Source organism: Colossoma macropomum, unplaced genomic scaffold (genome assembly GCF_904425465.1).
Source record: "Colossoma macropomum unplaced genomic scaffold, Colossoma_macropomum, whole genome shotgun sequence".
NCBI classification, from domain to species: domain Eukaryota; kingdom Metazoa; phylum Chordata; class Actinopteri; order Characiformes; family Serrasalmidae; genus Colossoma; species Colossoma macropomum.
Window position 1 is genome coordinate 27,717,547 of NW_023494786.1, and position 22,495 is coordinate 27,740,041.

At 38.8% G+C, this 22,495-nt stretch overlaps 2 protein-coding genes across 2 annotated transcripts; both read right to left on the minus strand.

Annotated features, from left to right (window-relative positions):
• Positions 1 to 4,029: 4,029 nt before the first annotated feature.
• LOC118796821 (olfactory receptor 52K1-like) lies at positions 4,030 to 4,998 on the minus strand. Its single transcript, XM_036555949.1, has one exon. It carries the CDS (start codon positions 4,996 to 4,998, stop codon positions 4,030 to 4,032), a length of 969 nt encoding a protein of 322 aa, XP_036411842.1.
• A 3,985-nt stretch (positions 4,999 to 8,983) lies between these two features.
• Positions 8,984 to 9,937, minus strand: LOC118796829 (olfactory receptor 2AT4-like). The gene has a single exon (XM_036555961.1). It carries the CDS (start codon positions 9,935 to 9,937, stop codon positions 8,984 to 8,986), a length of 954 nt encoding a protein of 317 aa, XP_036411854.1.
• Between the last annotated feature and the right edge of the window lie 12,558 nt (positions 9,938 to 22,495).

Below are 22,495 nucleotides of genomic sequence, written 5' to 3' on the forward strand. Positions count from 1 at the left end.
GTTTTGTGTGTTATGGGTGATTGTCCCACGGGGAATCCATCAAGGGCGAAGACAGTGAGCTTATGAGGTAACGGATTGACAAGGATGTTGAGGTGGGTAACGACGTCCTGATGAAGGAAGTTACCCTTGGCTCCGGAGTCGATCAAAGCTGAAACACAAATAGATGTTTTTTGGCAGCATACAGAGGCAGGTAAAAAGAATGACATGGAAACCAACCCCTTTGTGGGAATACTCACCACATCACCCACTTTCCTGGGGTTGGCGCCTGGGTTCTGTGTGGACACAGTCCACAGTCACGCCGAACGTGATCTGAACCTCCACAATAAAGGCATAGACCACGATGGAGCCGATGGAGACGTTCCTCCCTTGACAGCCAGTATGAATCACACTGCATAGGCTCAGTAGGCAGGCCTACTCTGGGTACTGGAATGGAAACTACGTTCTGGACTGTAGTTTTTGCTGGATTGGGTTGCTTAACGCATCTCTTGGGGCGTTTGCTCAGAAGCTGATCCAAGCGTATAGAGAGAGAGATCAATTGTTCCAACGCTAGTTCATTATCCCTACAGGCTAGTTCAGTCAAAACTTCAGGATTTAAACCATGACGAAAAACATTCTTTAGAGCTGGTTCGTTCCACCCATTTCCTGCAGCTAACGTGCGAAACTCCAAGGCATAGGAGGCAACGGAGCGATTGCCCTGCCTTAAAGCCAGGAGCAATTCACCATTAGACTCCCTCAGCAGAGTGATCAAAAACTTGACGAAATTCCGTTAAAAACTGGGAAAAAGTTTTTCTATGGACGTTCTCCCAAACAGCGGTAGCCCAGTCTAAAGCCTTGCCAGTAAGACAGGAGACAACGAAAGCCATCTTAGCTTGGTCTGTGCTTGGTGGTGAGTTACTAAAAAACACTGAGCACTGTAACAGAAAGCCACTACACTTATCAGGATTACCATCAAATGACTCCGGCTTACAGACTGGAAACGAACTTACGGGGTTTACCGTAGCTGAAACAGTAGCCGGCATAACATTAGAACTACTGGTTTGCAAATGGGTAGAAAGGTCTTTAATACTCGCCAGTATCTGAGATAGCTGCTGCTGCTGGAGATTCTGCTGTTGAGCGAGCTCATCAACTGACTGGGCCATGCGGGACAAGAGCTGCTAGTGTTGACCCAGTAGCTGACCCTGAGAAGCTATGGCAGTCTTAACAGTATCTAAATCTGCTGTCTGCATGGTGGCCGAGTTTTCTGTCAGGACTGGACAGAAATCAGACACTCGCAGATTAAAATGAGAGTTTTGAATAAAGGGCTTAGGCACGAAGGGGTAGTCAAAAACAGTCCAGGTCAGCAACAGCAAAAAACAGAAGTAGTAGAGGGGCATACCAAGACACATAGTCAAATAATGAAGCAAAAATCCAAAACCGGCAAAACAGAGTACAAAAGGGAGAGGCAAAACTCGAAGTAACAAACAAGCAAAGGTCAAAACACACGAAATCAAACAGACAATGAACGCTTTGTAATGCTAGATGGCTAGTCAAAACTCGGCAGAGAACTGAACAACATGAGAGTCTAAATAGGTTGGGACACAGGTGCAAACAATCAGTATTCGGGTGATTGGGAACGTGGGTAAGTCACATGACTCTGGTTAGGAGTCAGAGGCATCATGGGAGTTGGAGTTCTGCTCGGCTTGGGAGCTGAAGGGAAGCGTGACAGTTGTATTAAGAGGTTAAAGATGATGGATGGGTGGATGGAAGGATGGATGGATGGATGGATGAATGAAAGGTTTTTTTTTTTTTCCAGATTTTGTATCTTTAGTTGAGTTAGTGTGGGTCTACAGCCCAGTTAGTAGGTATTGTGGGCCTACAGCAAATTGTACACAGGATGCCTATAGGCAATTTTCGTTTCACGGAAACAGCATTTGGGTGGATGTATTTGAAGCTACTCTGCATCATAGTAACCATTTACTTTACAAAGCAACAGTATGTCAGTGTTGCCGATGCTGAACATTGTTGCAGTGTTGCAATGTTGGAAAGAGTGGCACTCACACATCTGTCACACAAACACTAAATCTGAAATCATAGCCGCTGACTCCCATTAGTTCCTATAAGCAACTTGGCCTGCTATGGCAAGCACTTTTTGGAAACTCATTATTTCCAAAAAGAATTTCAAATGTATATTTGTTGGACCACAGAACACTTTCCCACTTCGCTTCAGTTCATTTTAAATTAGCTCAGAGAAGGTGGCAGCATTTCTGGATCCTGTTTATGTATGGTTTCTTCTTTGCAGCAACAAACTGTTTTCACAGACAGTGTTTTTCAGAAGTGTTCCTGAACCCATGCAGTGATTTCCACTGCAGAATCATGTCTGTTTTTAAAACAGTGCCACCTGAGGGCCCAGAGATCATGGGCAGCAAATGCTGGTTGTTGGTCTTGTCCCTTGCATACAGAGATTTCTCCAGATTCTCTGAATCTTTTAATGTTATCATGTACTGTAGATGATGAAAAGCAAAAGTTCTTTGTTATTTTATTTTGAGAAACGTTATTCTTGAATTGTTGCACGATTTGCCTGCACAGTCTTTAACAGAGTGGCGAACCCCTCCTCATCTTTCCTTCTGAAAGACTCAGCCTCTCTGAGATGCTTTTTTTATACCCAATCATGTTACTGACCTGTTGCCAATAAACCACCAGGTGTTTTTTTTTTCAGCATTACACAACTTTCCCAGACTTTTGTTGCTCCTGTCCCAACATTTTTGGGTCATTTTACTTGCATCAAATTCAAAATGGATTTATATTTTTCAAAAAACAATAAAATTTCTCAGTTTCTATATTTGATAAGTTGTCTTTGTACTATTTTCAATTAAACGTAGGGTTTAAATGATTTGCACATCATTGCATTTTGTTTTTATTTACATTTTGCAAAGCATCCCAACTTTTTTGGAAATGGGATTGTATTTTTTTTTTACTTCTCTTCATTTTATATTCACTTTATATTATTGCTGACTGAACTAAATCTTGTATCTTCATTTCTGTTTACTGAAATCTTCATGAAATGTCCACGATATGTAAAGGGTAGCTGGTGTTTAAAAATGAAGAGGTGAGGTTTCAGTCTGACAACAATGATATATCACTTTATAATGTGGTTTGTATACTAGAAAAAAATTTTCAGTGATTCCAGTGATTTACTTTATTTGACTATGGCCACAAATGCAACTTATCACTGTTTAATTTTACAGAATATATATTATTAAAAGGTTATTAAACAAGATTTTTAAGGGTATTGGTGACTACTCAAAATGCCAAAGAGCATACAGGCAAGGCCCCAACCATGCAGCCTTAGCTTCATCACAGTACTGTTCAAATTCATGAGTATTCAATAATTCAGTAGACTTTCCAATTGATTGTAATGACTTGAAAAGGTAATGCTAGCACAAAGAGTGCAGCCCAATCATTTTACATCATTTAACTAATTCACTCAAATAAATTTCAAAATTGTTAAAGTAGATTTAGGAATTGAGTGAAAGAAACAGAGACAATTTTAGTGTTGAGGTGGAGACATTATAGTTCCTGAACAGTTGGAGTGGTCAGATTAGACTTGGGAAGGTATGTTTATAAAAAAACTGAACTGATACAGGCTCAGATAAGATCTAGAAGGAGCTGGAACAACTCTGTAAATGACAGAGAATGTGTGGCAGGTTTATTGATTTAAAACCTCAGCAGGGTAAAATTTGAGGAGCAATTTACAGACGTGGTCTCACAAGCCTAGGTCTATGAATTGCTCATCACGTATTGAAATAATGTTGAAATATTGTTATTGTATTCAAAATCAATAAGACAAAAAATAACAGAGATTTGTCAAATATTTGAAAAAAGACAAATGGCAGCACTCAGACTGAACAAAGATAGGGCAAAATTTAACTGAATGGAAAGTGTTTTTTTTGTGTTTGTAAAAGCTATCAAAAAAGATAAACATCTGAAAAAGGAATCTAAAACTATTTCCAGTGTATCTGTATAACATACTCAAAAGTTTCATTTTTTAGTTCAGCTAAAAGCAGCTTTCAGTTGATCACTGATCTTCCTTTTTCTTAATGTCATTATTAAAGTTTCTCGTATTTCCTTTGTTCTAAAGCAAAATATAATTGGATTGACTAATGGGGGAAACAAACTATACCACATACTGATCATAATGCGAGCATCATTGCTCATCTGAACTTTCAAATCAGCAATATAGACAGCACATCTGGGCAGATAGTAAAGACATATGATAAGAAGTTGAGGGCTACATGTAGAGAATGTTTTGTACTTTGCTTGAACATTAGATATTTTTAAGACAGTGAGGATGATCGCTATGTAGGAAAATATGATAAAAGCAAGGGGGACCAACAGAACAAACATAGCCATAATAAAGGAAAACACCCTTGAAGCCCTTAAGTCACCACAGGCCAATTTAGCTACCGAGTTGTGGTCACAAAAGCACTGAGTTATTACATTGGAGTCACAGAATGGTACAGCTGTGGTCTGCACAGCTATCACTGTCATCCAAGAGACTGGAATCACCCAACACACTACACATACAATTGTAACAGAGTAGTTTGTAACCAGAGTTGGGTATCTGAGAGGATTACATATGGCGATAAATCGATCCATAGCCATTATTAGCAAAAGGATAGAAGTGACACTCCCTAAGTAATGGATGAAAAACATTTGAACAAAGCAGGTATATAATGGCACGGTTTCATCTTTAAGCAGGTACTTTGCAATGGTTTTGGGCATTGTGGCAGTTCCAAAAGCAAAGTCCACTGCAGCAAGATTACAGAAGATAAGATAGGTTGGTTTTTGGAGGCTCTTTTCATAAGCCACAAATACAATAATAAACAGGTTCCCTCCTGCAAGTATGAGGTAAATGAAGAGAAGAAGAGTTCCAACTGCTCCATAATATTCTGGAAGAACTCCTGGAAATCCAAGAAGGAAGAATTCGGTAAAAGTTGTTGAATTGACATATGGCTCCATGTTCTCCACAGTGTTTCAAAACCACTCGATACAACACTTGTTTTTACTGCAATTGCAAAAAGAAAACAGAATGTTGGGTCATGTATCCTGATGCCATTAGATACAGCTATAGTGAAGAAAATTGAGGCCAGTCATAATATTATATCCTAGCTAATATGTGATTTAAAAACAAAAGAATAAAGGCATGGTAATACATGTATTCAGATTTTCTATCTTAAAAACGGTTACAGTAGAAACACAAAAAATATAAAATGTTATAAACCATGAACAGTTAGGCTTACCATTAATCAAAAGGTGTCAAAACAATGCTTTCTTGCCTTCATGTATGCTAAATAGTAGCAGTAATTTTTCTAAGTATGAGAACTCTGAGGCCCCTCCTGACAGTATCTGACTAAAGACGACTCACCAAAACATCAGGATATAAATGCTCTCCCGTGACTCTGGAGACCAGCTTTTACTTGACGTAATATTAATATCCGTTTCCTTGCCAGGTTAGTTAAATTAATGTATAGCAGTTGTTCTTCTTTGAGTTCCTTACAGGACATTTCATTTCACAGAAGTACAACCCCATTTCCAAAAAAGTTGGGATGTTGTGTAGAAGGTGTAAATAAAAATAGAATGCAATGATATGCAAACCACATATTTAATGGAAAATAGTACAAAGACAACATATCAAATGTTGAAACTAAGAAATTTAATTGTTTTTTGAAAAATACATACCCATTTTAAATTTGACAACAACATGTCCCAAAAAAGTTGGGACAGACACATGTTTACTACGGTGTTTCATCACCTCTTCTTTTAACAACACTCTGTAAGCATTTGGGAACTGAGGAGACACTGCTGTAGTTTTGAAAGTTAATGTTTTCCTGTTTTTTTATATAGGATTTCAGCTGTTCTACAGTTCAGGGTCTCCTTTGTCATATTTTTAATTTCATAATGCACCAAATGTTATCAGTGGGTGACAGGTCTAGACTGCAGGCAGGCCAGTTTAGCACCTTTTAATATGGAGCAATGCTGTTGTAATATATGCATAATGTGGTTTTACATTGTCTTGCTGAAATAATCATGGCCTTCCCTGAAAAAGACGTTGTCTGGATGGCAGCACATGTTGCCAAAACATGTATGTATCGTTCAGCATTAATGGTGCCTTCACAGATGTGCACATCACCCATGCCATGTGCACTAATGCACCCCTATACCTTCATGAATACTGGCTTTTTAACTGTGACTGAGCTGAGTGGTCTAGGTTTTCCAAAAAGAATTTAAATATTGATTTGTCGGACCACAGGACACTTTTCCTCTTGTATTACCATTTTCCATTTTTACCAATTTTACCATTACTGTGTTCCTGAGCCCTTGCAGTGATTTCCACTACAGATTCATGTCTGTTTTTAATGCAGTGCTGCCTGAGGGCCCAAAGATCATGGCCAGCAAATACTGTTTTTTGGTCTTGTCCCATGCATACAGAGAGTTCTCCAGATTCTCTGAATCTTTTAATGTTATTATGTACCGTAGATGATGAAAAGCAAAAGTTCTTTGCTATTTTATGTTGATAAATGTTATTCTTGAATTGTTGCCCTGTTTGATCATGCAGTCTTTCACAGAGTGGTAAACCCCTCCCCATCTTTACTTCTGAAAGACTCAGCCACTCTGGGTTGCTTTTTTATACCCAATCATGTTACTGACCTGTTGACAATAAACCACCAGGTGGTTTTTATTTAGCATTATGCAACTTTGCCAGGCTTTTGTTACCACCATGTGGGGCGGGGTGTTTCACTGTCCGTTGATGTACTGTTCAAAATAAAAGAGCATCTGCCTATATGCGCTATGTGTTCCTCGTTTTCTTCTGAGCCAATGTCACAATGTTATAATAATGTAATACCACAGTACAAATGAAGTGTATTTTAAAACTGCTTTCCTGACACAGCATTTTTTAAATTGTATTCATCAGTTATGTTTCACAAGTGAAACAAATCACCATAACAACACATTTGTATCAGTGAGTGTGATTACTTGCATTTAATAATCCAATCAATATTGCCTTGATTTTAGCTTGGTAATCAGGTTTTTTAGCACATGTATACCCTTACTCTGATTTCTTTCATTTTTCTCCATCTATGCATGAGCAAAAACAGACTACTGTCCAGGAAACGGCAAGATGGCAACAGCATCTGTGAGATGGCAACAAAACACTTTTGGAGTGATGCTGAAACCAGCTACATGCTTGACAAAATAAAAAGATTTAAATGTTCTTATATTCTTATATAATCTTCAAAGTGGCTCTCAGGAGGCGTAAAAAAAGACATTTGTTGCTGTTGTTGCTAATACACTGTGTTACTGGGGTAGCACTGCTAATTAATGTAAATGTGACCAAGGACTGTGGGTTTACAGTATGTTGGCGGTATCTCCCCATGTGTCATGTTCTCTTGCATTATCCCGTCCTTGTGTTTCTAAGCACTGGCTGCACATTTATCTGCCTCAGTTGTGTTCAAAATAAAAGAGCACTCTTTTCTGCATCTTTTTCTGTGCTGATGCTACAATATTTTCCACAAAAATTATGCAATGTTAAATAAAAAAGCCACAGCATAACATTTGTGATTTATATTACATTTACTTCACTAGAAATCCAATTATTGCCTGACTTGTGTAGGCCTGGAGTTTTCCCATTATCTGATTACCTAAGTGTATGTAAATGCTTTGAACAAATTACTTATAAAATCAGATTTTCTTCAGTTCTCAAATTATTTAATGCATGTAAAAATGTACTCATTGTTTACAAGCAGTTAAGGCAATGCTGGTTCTGCCTAATAAGTAACATAAGCAGATGCTTAGGGCCTGTGGCTGCCAGGCAGCCTACTAACAACTTCTGGGTTATTACAGTAACATCATGTTGTCTAAATTGCTCAAGTGAGGGGGAAAAAGAGCAACTTGTAAATTATGTCTCAGAAAACACTGTATCCATCTGGAGCTGAACAATTGAAAAAATAGAGAAGATGAGAAAAAAAGTTAAAAGACAAAGCTATGCTTTGTGTGTGTGTGTGTGTGTTTTTTGTGGTGTTAATAGTATGCCATTGTTTGGCTTAGTTTACTTGGATAAATAGAAGTTGTGGATCAGAAGTCTGTCTAGCGAAGCAGCTTCAAGTAAGACAGTTTTCACAAATCCTATCAAACAGATTTCTTAATTAATCGAGGTTTTGATCATTTTTTATTTTCTTCCTTTTACTCACACAGACTGTGAAATAATATGACATACGTAAAATGTTAAACTGAGATGATAATATTATTATCTTATTATAAAATATTGATCACCACACTTTCCTCTTTTACATAGCTGTTTTGGACAAACCTTTTTTAATTTACATAATTTAATTTTGCTTACACAAAAATATTGCAATTTTAATCATGAATGTATGGTGCTGTATCTAAAAAATGAACAACCAGGACATGATTTCTGTTCTTTTATTCTGAATTCAGTCTTTGCAGCTCCAGATTTACAGGATCAGATTTATATACAGTTGATTCTACTCAGCAATTTATTTTCTCATTGGGTCTTATTAGACATGTTAAAGAATGGAAAATATTAGGCCCTCTCCACACAATGCATTAGGAACTATCCTTATTTAGGTCTGATCCAATTATAGTGATTAATACACAGTCCTTCTATGCCTGCCCATTTCACCAGTGGATCAAACTCTGTTTCCATATTTTGGTTATTCTGCGCAGAATTAAATTTGGTTTCATTTATATGCCATGTCCACCTTAGCCAGGCATCATAAGTAGATTGCATCCTTAACAGGAACAGAACAACCCAGTCAAATCATAATTAAGTCAGATATACTTCCATACCTGTATTTTTTTTTAAATGTACAGACAACTGTTATGGACAAGGTGCTTTTAATACCAAGTGCAAAGATGGCCTAAGCAAGGTCTCATTAATTCATGAAAGAAAAATGCTAAATATTTATATTTTTAAAAAGACACATCAGGGTGAATTAACTTGATTCCTTTGAAATTTGTTTATCAAAATCTTCTTCACCTCTTGTGTTCTCAAACAGTAGATTAGTGGGTTGATCACAGGAGGCAGCAAGCTATACAATGTGACAATAGCTATTTGCAAATCAGGATTAAAAGTGATGCCACTATAGGCGGCCGCATAGTTAAAACACCTGGGTATAAAGTATAGAGCAATTATGATGAGTTGAGAAGTACAAGTAGAGAAAGTCTTCAGTCGCCCACCAGCACTCGAGACTTTTAGGACTTCTACAATAATGCAGCAATAGGAGAAGACAATAATGGCAAGAGATCCCAGCAATATTAGCATGGCAAAAACAAAAGCTGGAAAACTATATGAAGTTCTGTCAGTGCACGCAAGTCGTGTAATTGAGATGTGGTCACAGTAGCAGTGCAAAATGGTGTTGGCTCCACAATAAGGTAGAGGGTAAGCTCGAATGGCATTCATCAGAATACTGGAATGAGCCACAACCCAGGCCACCAGGCTCAGAATGAATACATTTCTGTTTGTCATAACATTGTGATACTGAAGTGGGTAACAAACTGCTACATATCGGTCTATGGCCATTAGTGCCAGTATGTGTGAAGTGACTGTGCCAAAGTAATGCACTAAATACATCTGAATAAAACAACCTAAAAATGAAATGGTCCCAGCTTGGAACCAGTATCTGGCAATGATCTTTGGTAAAGTGCTTGTGCTGAACAGTACGTCAGAAATGACTAGACTTATAAAGAAATAATATACAGGTTTATGGAGACTTTTTTCTGTTGCAAACAAACAAAGAAATATTCCGTTCCCTATCAAAGTGCACACATAAACAAATAACATAGCTGCTGATACAAGTCCATAGTAGTTAGGGTGAAGTCCAGGAAAGCCAACAATGAAAAAATCCTTCACATATGTTATGTTTCCCATCGACATCATAGGTTGACATCCTTAAAAAGCAAAAAATAAAATCAACACATACCAACATTGTGGAATGTAATGGATACTCTGTGCATGAACATTATAAAATATTTTGTGATAGGTGATTTATTATTATTTTACATTGTCTCTCCATTACTTTAATTATTTCAAGTAATTAATAAAATAAGTAAATGACAATGTGCTCCCTCCTTACCCAGATTGCAGAGCACTGTGAATTGGCATAGCACATCAGGAACTGGTTTGCCCATGCTCTAAGAAAATGTATTTATATTTTTTTCAATACAGATCTCACATGACCAGGGCGTGAGGGGACTCAAGTAATTTTGTACAGTAGCTCCAGAGACTTATGAGATTTGGCTTTGCTCATGAACCAATTTTTCAATCCTGCTTCAACTCATCAGGACCTTAATGTATATATTTGTCTATGTTCTCTAATTGGATTAAATGCTGGATGGTCATAACATTAAGAGAACAGTTTTTGTAGCACTATTAGTTTCCACATAATTAAACAAGTTTAGCTCCTTCTCAACTTCTCATTGACTTCTATTGTAATTGTGTTTCAAGTCAACAAGTTTTCAGATGACCACTGTTGTGTCATCTGCAAATTTGATGATGGTTTGGTGGGGTAAGTGGGAGTGCAGTCATGGGTGTAGAGGGCATATTGAAGAGTATGCAGCCCTGAGGAACATCAGTGCTGAGAGTGAGGGTGGAGGAGCACTGAGAACCTAGTGTAACCTTCTGGTGGCGATTAGTCAGGAAGTCTTTGATCTCAATCTTCCTTTTGTTGTCTGCTTTCGCACCTTTGATGGCTCTCCTTAGCTTGGCTCCAGCGTCGTGGTAGAGGGCTTTGTCTTTGGACCTAAAGGCAGAATTTTGAGCCTTCAGGAGTGTACTGACCTCCTTTGTCATCCAGGGTTTCTGGTTTGAGTGAAGTCTGATACATCTGTCAACAGTGACATTATCAACACAGTTTTAATATAACAAAGTACAGTTGAAGTGTACTCCTCCATAATGTGCCAGAATGATTCAGATGCTTGCAGACAAAAAAAGGGAAGAAAGCTTTACTTGTGAAATCATGATCCAAAATCATAGTCAGGTAACAGGTAAAGGTCAAATCTAACAGAGACAGAAAGTACAAATAAACAAACATAACAATCAGCAAACAGATTCCAGAGAGGAAATGCAAAAAGGGCAAAGTCCAAAAATACAGAAAACCACCTGGACCACCAGGGAGTGAGCTAGGGGGTACCTTACGGAGTCCATCCCTAGGATGAGGAACAGGCTTCTCCGGATGCTGATTAGGAAAATCAACTATTAAGCCAGGATCCAGAATGTCTTGGACGGACACCCAACACTACTCCTCAGTTCTGGATCTCTCCTCCATGCCTCCTCCATGCCTCTGGGAGTCCAGCAGCTGACAGACAGCATACACAGGGGCTCCGTCTGTCTCCTCCAGAGGGGGTGACACAACTTCTGGCATAGCCTCATCCAAAGGCCCTGAAACAACAGGTTTCAAAAGAGATATATGAAATGAACGGGGGACTCTAAAATGGAGAGATAAGTCTAATTTATATGTCACTTCATTCATCCTCTTAAGTACTTTAAAGGGGCCGATATACTTAGGCTGGAGTTTTCTACTTCCCTCCAAGTCTGGAGTTGAAAGTGTAAATCTGTCACTTAACACTCCCAACCCTCAACCTCTCAAAATTTATGACTGAACCAAGAACCAGCACCCCTCTCCCTCGACCCAGGGGGCAACACCTCCCTGGAATATTGGCCACATGGCCCTCCAAAGTCCTGTGGACAACTTTATCTTTAAGTAACAGAAAGTACATTTCTAAGGTGTATGTCCACTCCAAACTGCAACCATTCGTTAGAACTCTTTTTAACTAAACTAGACATACCAAGAACGGAACTCATACGACACTTTGGACAGCAAATTTCAATTTTCTAAATTCCCTAGGGATCTCAAGCATGGACCCATCGCACCCCCAAGGGGTGAAATCATGAATTACCACATCAACACCGTAAGGACTTGTGCTTATAATGAACCCAAGAAACTTCTTGCTTTGTCTGCTTGATTATCAACATTTATATCTGTAAGTAATACTACTTGTTGTATTAATCTTATTGTTGTGTAGTACCTAAATATTACCTGTATCTTTTTCTACTATTAAGTGCTAGAAATACATAGAGTATAACTTTGATAACAGACAGACCCAACCATTTAACTGCTATGAGTTTAGACCATTGACCAATATGTATCCTGAATGTGGTTTTCTTTTCTTTTCTTCTTTTGTTCTTTTCCTTATTGTCGATTTTATTTTTTTTATGCATTGGGTCATATTCAGATATGATAGGCAAATATTACCTGTGTTCTTTGACATGTGTTGTGTATCAGGTAACAAGGGTTAAACTCTCTCTCTTAGAAACATACCTGAATATCCTAGTTGTTCATTCCTTGATTTTGAAAGTTAAACCTATTTGATGATATAGGAATGTTTCTTTTTCTTTGTTTAAACTAGCTGAAACAAAGGAGGCAGTGATTCTGGGGAAGGCATTCCTAAAATTATGCACAACCAATCAGAGTTGGAAACAATGAGTAGCTAGTTAACCTTAGGTGAGGAGAACTTATCAGCACTCTGGCCCCACCTCCAAAGGGTAGGGCCTCTAGCCGAGCAAAACCAGAGTGCACCGCAAATTTCGGTGGTGCAGTTCAGATTCCTGCGTTCGCAACAAGAGTATAGCTAAGTTTCTAAATTTTGCCGGCCTTTATCAGAAAGACAGGTCAGAAGTATTAGAATGCTAAATTTTCAGATTTGAAACCTTTGTTTTGTAACTTGCCTGTTCATCTACACACCTTAAGTTTAAACACCCTCAGAGAAGGAAGGTGGATATTTCTTGTCTGGCCAGGGAGAATATATCCATAATTTTTGATTCTGCTAAAGAGAGGTAGTTAGTTAAATTAGTATCACCAGCCTCAGAACCCTGATTGCAACCTGAACCTCGCCAGCGGAGTGGGAGCGGTTCTGACGCCACGGAGACCCAGCATTGCACCCAGAGCCACGCACTGATCTGTGAACAGATCGACCATCGAAAGGCTGCTCAAGCTCCACCATCAGACGGCCACGAGACGCCACCGCCCAATCACTGACGGAAAGGCGTGTGCCCGCACAGGGACGCAGCATCCATGCCCAGCGAGGAGAGGAACCACCGCGTGAGCTCCAGCCTTCGATCGAGTCTGTCCTGAGACGACCCCTCCTGAAGTCAGCCCCCGACTCCAACGTAAGCTGGTTCCATCAATTTGCAGTCAAGGCCCTGACACCAATTTATTTAATAAGAGAATTTTAATAGGTACATCCAACCATATAGTTATTCCCGTCCATGCTTAGGTTAATTATCTAGAGGCTCTCCCAAGTGACTTCCCAAACCACACTGCCTCATGCCATTTAGCCGTGAATCACTCTAACTTACTCGAGCTATTTTGTCTTTCATTACTATCACTTTGTTTTGTTTTGTTTTCTGGTTTTATTTTCTGTTTTGTTTATCATTGAATGTAGTCCAAAGTAGTTTGATATTTAGCCAATAAATTCCCTTTTCTGAAACATCCTTGGTGCGAGTGTTTCTCTCTCTTGCCCTGGTCTGTAGACTTCAAATAAATCCAGGTTACCCCACACCCTCACATAAGGTTCTAGCAATAATAATATTAAAAATTGCAAAACCCGTTACAACAGTCTGCTTGTTCGCTGGATGGCAACATTGATACTTTAGTGTGTCTCTTCCCAGACCATCTCACTCCGCTGCATCCAGGCATCAACAGCTGGAACCTATAAAGTCATACCAGTCCATGGTGCTAGAGGGGCTGAGAGCCTAATATGTAATAAAAAGGGGTTATACCAGTAGCTGAACTAATTAAGGAATTTTGAGCTATTTTGGCCCATATGAGATAACCTGACCAGTCTGTTGGGTTGTTATGACAGAACATACATAAGAATTTATCTAATTCTTGATTGACACATTCACATTGCCCATTGCATTGCGGGTGATACCCAGATGTTAAACTAATGGAAGTATGTAAATGTTCAAACAATGCAGGCCAGACTTGTAGGCCAGACTTGTGAAGTAAATTATGGACATCGATCAAATAGAATATCTTCGGGGATGCCAAAAAAGCTAAAAACTTGGTTGAATTGAGCCTCAGCGGTTTGAAAGGCAGTGGGGAGTGAGGCAAAAGGTATGAATCATACACCGCGTGAAAATCAATCCACCAACTGTAAGGATAGTGGTAAAACCTTGGGATTCAGGCAGATCAGTAACAAAATCCAGAGCTATGTGTGACCATGGTCTAGCAAGTACAGGCAGGGGTACAAGTTTGCCAGCAGGCAGTTTTTGGGGTCTTGCACTGAGAACAGGTGGAACAGGATGCTACAAATGTATGAACGTCTTTGGTCATATATTCCACCAGTAACAATTGGACAAGAACTGTTGGGTGCGCATTACACCCGGGTGACCCGTAGTGAGGTACAAATCAGCCCAGGTTATTAGACAGTTGTGGAACTGGTTGGGGACATAAATCTTGTCAGAAGTGCACTGACAGGGTATTTGGGTATTTTCTAAGGCCGTAGAAGTCTCATTTATCTCCCAATGGATGGATGAGACAGTGACATTGAAAGAATAGGTTCATGGTTGGACTGATTGGTTTCAACTACAATTTCCTGATACATTCTAGACAGAGCATCAGCCTTAATATTCTGGGACCCAGGGTAGTAGGTATTAAAATTAAATCTGGAAAAGAAGAGAGATCAACGATCTTGGCGAGCATTTAGCTGTTTAGTGTTATGAAAATACTCTAGGTTTTTGTGATTGGTTAGCACTAAAAGATTGTTTTTTAGCAACCATTGTAGAACCAATTGTACATGTTTGATATGAGTGTCAAGATCAGAAGAGTACATGTGTATATCATCAATATAAGGTATAGCGAATTTCCCAGTCATGTCCCTCAGAACATTGTTTATGATTATGCTTGGAAGACTGAGGGGCATTTGAGAGCCCAAAAGGCATTACAGAGTACTCATAGTGCCCCCTGGTGGTCACAAAGGCTGTCTTCCACTTCCTTAATCCCCTTCTTTAATCCTAATTAGATTATAAGTGCCTCTTAAATCCAACTTCGTAAAGTATTTCACACGTTTCATCTGTTTCAGTGCTACAGGGATAAGAGAAAGTGGATAAGGATAAGTTTTAGTGATCTGAATAAGACCCCAATCTTCTTACAAAAAAGGAACCAGAAGCCGCAGGTGATGTGGAAGGTCTAATGAAACCTTGATCTAGGGCCTCTTGAATCTATATATCCATATATCTATACGGCTCGTTCTTTTTCCTGAGTTAAGGAGTAAATTTTAGATTTTGGAAGGACAGGATTATCTACAAGATGGCACAATCATAGGGTCAATGAGGTGGCAATTTGGTAGCATTACTTTTACTGAAGACATGCGTATGAGATCTCTGTATTCAGGAGGAATTTGTGTGAAGTTTTCTGTATTGGGGTTTTCAATAGAAGTGGATCTGACAGCTACCATGGGGGTAATAAGACAGGTTTGGTAACAGAACTCAGACCATTGTAATAACTCATGATCGGACCAAGAAATTGTAGTGTTGTGCTTTTCTAGACAGGGTAGAAATTCAGTTGAATCAGTTGAAATTTAGAAGATTCAGAAGAGTTGATCAGTTGAAATTCAGAAGATTCTAGAATCAGAAAGGAAAGAAGTTCTCTTTGAGTGGCACTGGTCTCCAGTTGCACTCCTTTAGTCTTTGATGAGATATTTCCGAGTCCTACAGGGGCTCTGTCCAATGCTGCCACTCATAACAAGGTTCTCAGGGTCTCCACCGGGTTCTGGAGTTGTTTCACAAACGGGCATGGATGAAATTCCCCTCAGCACAGGAATCTATAAGGGCTGAAACAACAAAAGAGACCTGATGAAATGGTAAAAAGAATGATTTTGAAACCAACCACTTTGTGGGAACACTTACCACATTAGCATGTGGAGTATTCTCCACATGCTTTCCAGGAGTCGGCACTGATTTTTTGGGTGGCCTGGTCCTGCAATTCTGAATGAGATGACCGGCACCACCACAATACAAGCACAGGCCCTCTTTTAATCGTCAGAGTCTTTCTTTTGGAGACAGACGTGACTAATCATATTGCATGGATTCTTCTGAGTCATGGTATCCTCCAAATCCTCATCCTCAAAACATCTCAGTGTGTCCTTTTAAAGTCCCTGAGCTGTGCAGAGCCTCCTTCTGGCCATACTTTGACAGTTTTAATAGTTAATGAAGCTTTCTTTTTTATTGGAGTGTATGCAGGGGTGATAAGTATTGATAAGTGGTCTGATTGTCCCATGTGAGGTAGTGTTGTTGTCCTATAGCCATTGTTGATGTTTGAATAGGCCTTGTCCAGAGTATTTTCTCCCGTAGTTTCACATTTAATGTGTTGGTGAAACTTCGGGAGATCTACTTTTAAGTCCATATGATTGAAATCTCTGGCAATTATGTGTACAGCATCAGGGTACTTGTTCTGATTTGAGTTAATAGCACTTAGCATGAAGCTGTACGCTATATTAGCATCCGATGGGATATAAACGGCGGTAATAATGACAGCAGTAAACTCCCGAGTAGGTAAAATGGTCTGCATGTGATCATGAGATACTCCAGATCAGGAGAGCAATGGCTGCCTACGATGTTGGCACTGATGCACCATTTGTTATTTACATACACTGCCTGGCCAAAAAAAAGGTCACCACCTGGATTTAACTAAGCAAATAAGTAAGAGCCTCCCATTGGATAATTACTGCATGGGTGATTATGTTTCAGCTGGCAACAAGTTATTTAAACCTAACTGATGCAGTGAGTAGCTTCTCATTTGTTAAACAACCATGTCGAAAGACACATCCTGTGGTCATTGAAAAGATGTTAATCTGTTTCAGAAGGGTTAAATTATTGACATGCATCAAGCAGAGAAAACATCTAAGGAGATTGCTGAAAATACTAAAATCAGGTTAAGAACTGTCCAACGCATTATTAAAAAGTGGAAGGACAGTGGGGAAACATCATCTTCGAGGAACGAATGTGGTCGAAAAAAAATCTTGAATGATTGTGATTGGCGATCACTTAAACGTTTGGTGAAATCAAATCATAGAAAAACAACAGTAGAACTCAGGGATATGTTTAATAGTGAAAGTAAGAGCATTTCCACACGCACAATGCGAAGGGAACTCAAGGGATTGGGACTAAACGGCTGTGTAGCCTTAAGAAAACCACTTATCAGTGAGGCTAACAGGCAAAAACGGCATCAATTTGCTAGGGAGCATAAGGATTGGACTCTGGAGCAATGGAAGAAGGTCATGTGGTCTGATGAGTCCAGATTTACCCTGTTCCAGAGTGATGGGCGCATCAGGGTAAGAAGAGAGGCAGCTGAAGTGATGCACCCATCATGCCTAGTGTCTACCGTACAAGCCTGTGGGGGCAGTGCTATGATCTGGGGATACTGCAGTTGGTCAGGTCTAGGTTCAGCAACGTTATGTGCCCAAAGAATGAGGTCAGCTGACTACCTGAATATACTGAACGACCAGGTTATTCCATCAATGGATTTTTTCTTCCCTGATGCCCCGGGCATATTCCAAGATGACAATGCCAGGATTCATCAGGCTCAAATTGTGAAAGAGTGGTTCAGGGAGCATGAGACATCATTTTCACACATGGATTGGCCACCACAGATTCCAGACCTGAACCCCGTTGAGAATCTTTGGGATGTGCTGGAGAAGACTTTGCGCAGTGGTCCAAATCTCCCATCATCAATACAAGATCTTGGGAAAAGATGAATGCAACTCTGGACAGAAATAAATGTTGTGACATTGCAGAAGCTTGTGGAAATGATGCCACAGAGAATGCATGCCGTAATCAAAGCTAAAGGCGGTCCAATGAAATTTTAGAGTGTGTGACTTTTTTTTCGGCCAGGCAGTGTATATGCAAAGCCCAAAACCATTGGTCTTCCCAGAGTCTTTGCTTCTCTCCCAGCAGAATACTGTGCGGCCTGCTAGCTCCACAGCAGTGTCAAGTATAAACGAGTTGAGCCACGTCTCCGTTATTAGTATAATGAAACAGTCTATGATGGAAATCAGTAGTCGTAGTTCTTCCATTTTGTTGGTAATAGATCGGGTGTTGGTGAGAAGTATTCTGGGATGAGGTGGTTTGTGTGGTTGTTTCTTTAGCCTAGCCAGTATGCCCGACTGGCATCTGCGCTTTTGCTTTCTGTGGCTCCACCGCCCTCTTTGCTGTAACAATGTTTACTATCCGGTGTTGACCAGAGGAGGATGGGTTCCCCTTCTGAGTCCTGGTTCCTCTCAAGGTGCTCATTTCCTTGTAAAGCTGCTTTGTGACAACACCTGTTGTAAAAAGCGCTATATAAATAAACTTTACTTACTTACTTACTTTGTTTACCACCACTGATAACAATCCACGGAGAGCCCAGTGTTTCGGCTATCTCTTCCAGTTTGTTGTGCAACCGCTGAAATATGTTTGTTTTTGGTTGGCTGCATCTATATCCTATGTTTAAAATATACAATCAGCTGTAACTATTTTTCGCATGGCTGAACTTAACATTAACGAGCAAACAAACAAACAAAAAACACACTTAAGAAGCTCCAAGCTGAAGAGCGAAGAGCAACTGCGTCTGTGCCCGCTGCCATCACCAGTGAGTAAACATGAGGAAAGAGATAAAAAAGAAAGCAACATGATATTGTGTAGAATGCGTGTGGAATGTGGAATGATTCAGTCCAGGTAAATGCACTGGTGCTTTGTGCTTGGTCGCAGTTAGGACAAGATTATGAATTTAGGAATGGTTATTGTGTTATAGTTACTGTCCTACATCAAGGTCTAATCCCATTTCTTATTTATCCCCCTACACCTTGTTTTCGGGTGTCACCTTGCCCCTTGGAACTGAGTTAGAATAGGTAATGGTTGAAATTATCCCCTACGAAATGGGACCCTCAGAACACTACTTCATTAACAGGCTACTAGCAGTGCTCTGTAGGTAAGGGTAAAGTTCAGCAACCTCGCTGCTGGGCTATAGTTACATTTAGGGCATTATATGCCTTCAAAGAGCAGGGTGTGACAATTATTTATTATTGCCCACCCCTAAGTATTCAGTGATATGAAGCTGAAGTCAGCTATTCACCAGCTTCTTGTTTGAATTTTCCAGTTCCACCTTAAATGGAGCAGCAGTTCCATTCTGGCGCTTCAGGCGTCAATACTGCTGGAGTATTTAAGGTGTGAAGCGGGTAATTTAGCTAGCTAGCTAGCTACTGAGACATCAGCATACTATTCGCTATTTTTTATGCTTGTTATTAAGAAAAGGACCAAAATACATTGAAACAACATTAAACTAAGACAATACAATGGTTATTGTATTGTTTAATGTAGAAAACACTTACATTTTTGTCTCTCTTTTACCAGTTTTACTGTTTTCTCATAACTAGGGCTAAGTGATAGGGGAAAGGGGTGAAATGGGATTGGGTCTACGTCTTCACTGAAGTTGTCATGGTGACCAAACAGATAAGATTTCTTATCTAGATTTTTCTTATCAAGATAAGAAAATATTGATAGATTTGTGCTTGTCTGAGTTTTTTCAAATCATAATACTTTTACATTTGCTCAAGTATATTAGTAAGTAAAGGAATCTACTTTTTATATTTGTCAATTTTATTTAGTTTCTAATTCCTTTTTTGTGATTAATTTCATTATGTTTTGTTGGTATCTGCATCTTTACCGTGTGGATACTGGTCACATCTCTGACTTTGGAGCTTTAGCGTTTTATTTTAGATCAAAAAAAGAGAAGAATAGAGCCCAACAATCTTCAGTTTCTAGGCTGATAGATGTTTGATGTTCTAAGAAGTTCTACTGCAGTGCTGTAAGTTACTCAGTACTTAAGCAGTGAAGTACTGATACCCCTGTACTGTTCTTCTTTTAAAAGGCACTTTTATGTATACTTGCGTCAATATTTTATCCAAGTACAGGTTTAGGCTACTCTACCCACCTTTGCCTATGTGTATATGTATGTCCTTATCAATACAAACTAAGCTTCAGGGTCTAGAAGCTTTGCAGAACCACTTAACCTGTTTAATCATATTATGCCTATAAATTACCTATGTAAAAGAAAAGAAACCACTCCCTGGCTTAGTTTATCATTTTGGAGAATTTAGACCTACATTACCAATTAGAGATGTTATTTACTGTAGTTGAAAAGGCTGTTGTTATCTGATACTGCCCTCTATCTAAAAACCTTGCATTTCTGATTTTGTTATTTTTCATTTTTTAAACTAATTTGTAAATACCAGCTGCCTTTTACATTGTATGAAAGTTTCATGATGAATAATAATAAACATTTTTTTAAATTTATTATTATATTAAACAATTACTTCCCTGACTAATGGAAATGAATAAATTATGGTACTTGATGCCTTGTGATGTACATAAGAGTGCAGGGTTTGTTGCAAGAAGTTGAAGGCCCACATGCATTAGGTATAAAAGCTGTTGCTGTTCAGATAATATGAGATGTGTAATTAATTTAATTATTATTGTTATAAACAATACTGATCTCCACAGTTTCCTCTTATACCCATTTCTTTAGTAAATATTATATCTTTTGGACATAGTTTTCCAATTTAAATTATTAAATTATGCTCACACAGAAGACACTGCATTTTGCATCTTGAATGTAGGGCCCTTGAAAAACCAGAGCGTATTTTTTGTTATCTGTTTTTTTTTTATTCTGATTTCAATCTTTGTAGCTCCAAAACTGCAAGATCAGACCATCATAAAATGTGGCCAGTGAAAAGTTATGATTATATTTTCAATCTTAAAGTCAGCTAATAAATAGAAACTCTGCAGTAAAGAAAACTCACAAAATTAACAAAATGTTTCACCTGGGATGTTCAAATTTTGCACGACTGTATATACACATGAACAAATCTGTCATATAGTGATATGCAAGGGTTGGGAAGCCCTTGTCAAATGACGTTTTGTGAAAATGAGTTCACTTATCCTCTACTTTTGCACATTTTAACGCACAATTACTCTGTAATTGCTGGAATTAGCACACTGGGAAAAAAATTAAACATAAAATGTGGCCTGTGAAAAAGTTATGGTTATTTATTTTTCAAAATCTTAAAGTCTTAAATAGAAACTCTGCACTAAAGAAAACTCACAGAGAAATTCAACAAAATGTTGGACATGGGGTGTCCAAACTTTTGTACATGACTGTACATCTGTACATTTTTTAAGTACACAGGGAGGCAGACAACCTACATGAAAAGGGTGTATTTAATACAGAGTGTATAGAGGGGGGGCAGAATGGTGGTGCATTGGGTAGCACTGTCGCCTCACAGCATAAGCAAGATATATATATAGTTGATTATATTCTCAAAAATTTAATTTTATACAGAGATATCACAGCTTAATTTATGTTTATCAAAATCTTCTTCACTGCCCTGCGATGGACTGGCGACCTGTCCAGGGTGTATCCTGCCTTCCGCCCAATGATAGCTGGGATAGGCTCCAGCACCCCACTGCGACCCAGAAGGATAAGCGGTTTAGATGATGGATGGATGGATGAAAATCTTCTTCACCTCGTGTATTCTCAAACAGTAGATTAGTGGATTGATCACAGGAGGCAGCAAGCTATATAATGTGACAATAGCTATTTGCAAATCAAGATTTAAAAATACCAATATTTTTTACATTGACCTACTAATGTACACACACGCACATTTTATGAAACCGCTTAGCCTTCTTCCCAGCAGTCACTGTGCGGAAGGGCTTACTAATGTAATATATGATTTAAACATTAATTAGTTCCCTGACTAATGTAAGTAAAGCTAGTCATTTATAGTTATTCTTATATTCTGTCAGCTCACGAATTTATTTCTCACATTTTTTGGTTAACATTAACAGCTAGGGACTCCTACTCTAAAAATATCCAAAGTCTGAGGGCGAATCCAGAAATGAGGGTCATAAGGCTTGGCAGCGGTCATTAACTTGGCTTTGCCTTCACAAGAGAAAAAAGAAAAAAAAAACATTTATTTATGCATATGGGGACTTCACCATTTCTTATAATTTTATAAAGTATTTTCATGTTGGGTAAAGTGAGTTTTGGTGCTTGATGCCTTGTGATGTACATAAGACTGCAGGGTCTGTTGCAAGAAGGCTCAAATGTATTATGTATATAAGCCATAGCTGTTCAGATAATACAAGATGTGTAAAATGTTGGACAGAGATATTAATATAATTATTATCATTGTAAATAATACTGATCTCCACATATTCCTCTTTTACCCATTTCATTTGCAAATGTTACATGTTTTAGACCATTTTAAATTCACATCATTTAATTATGCACAGACAGAACACATTACATTTTGCCTCTTGAATGTAGGGCACTTGAATTACCAGAGTATATTTTTTGTTCTTTTCTTTTTTTTTGTAGCTTCAGACCTGCAGGACCAC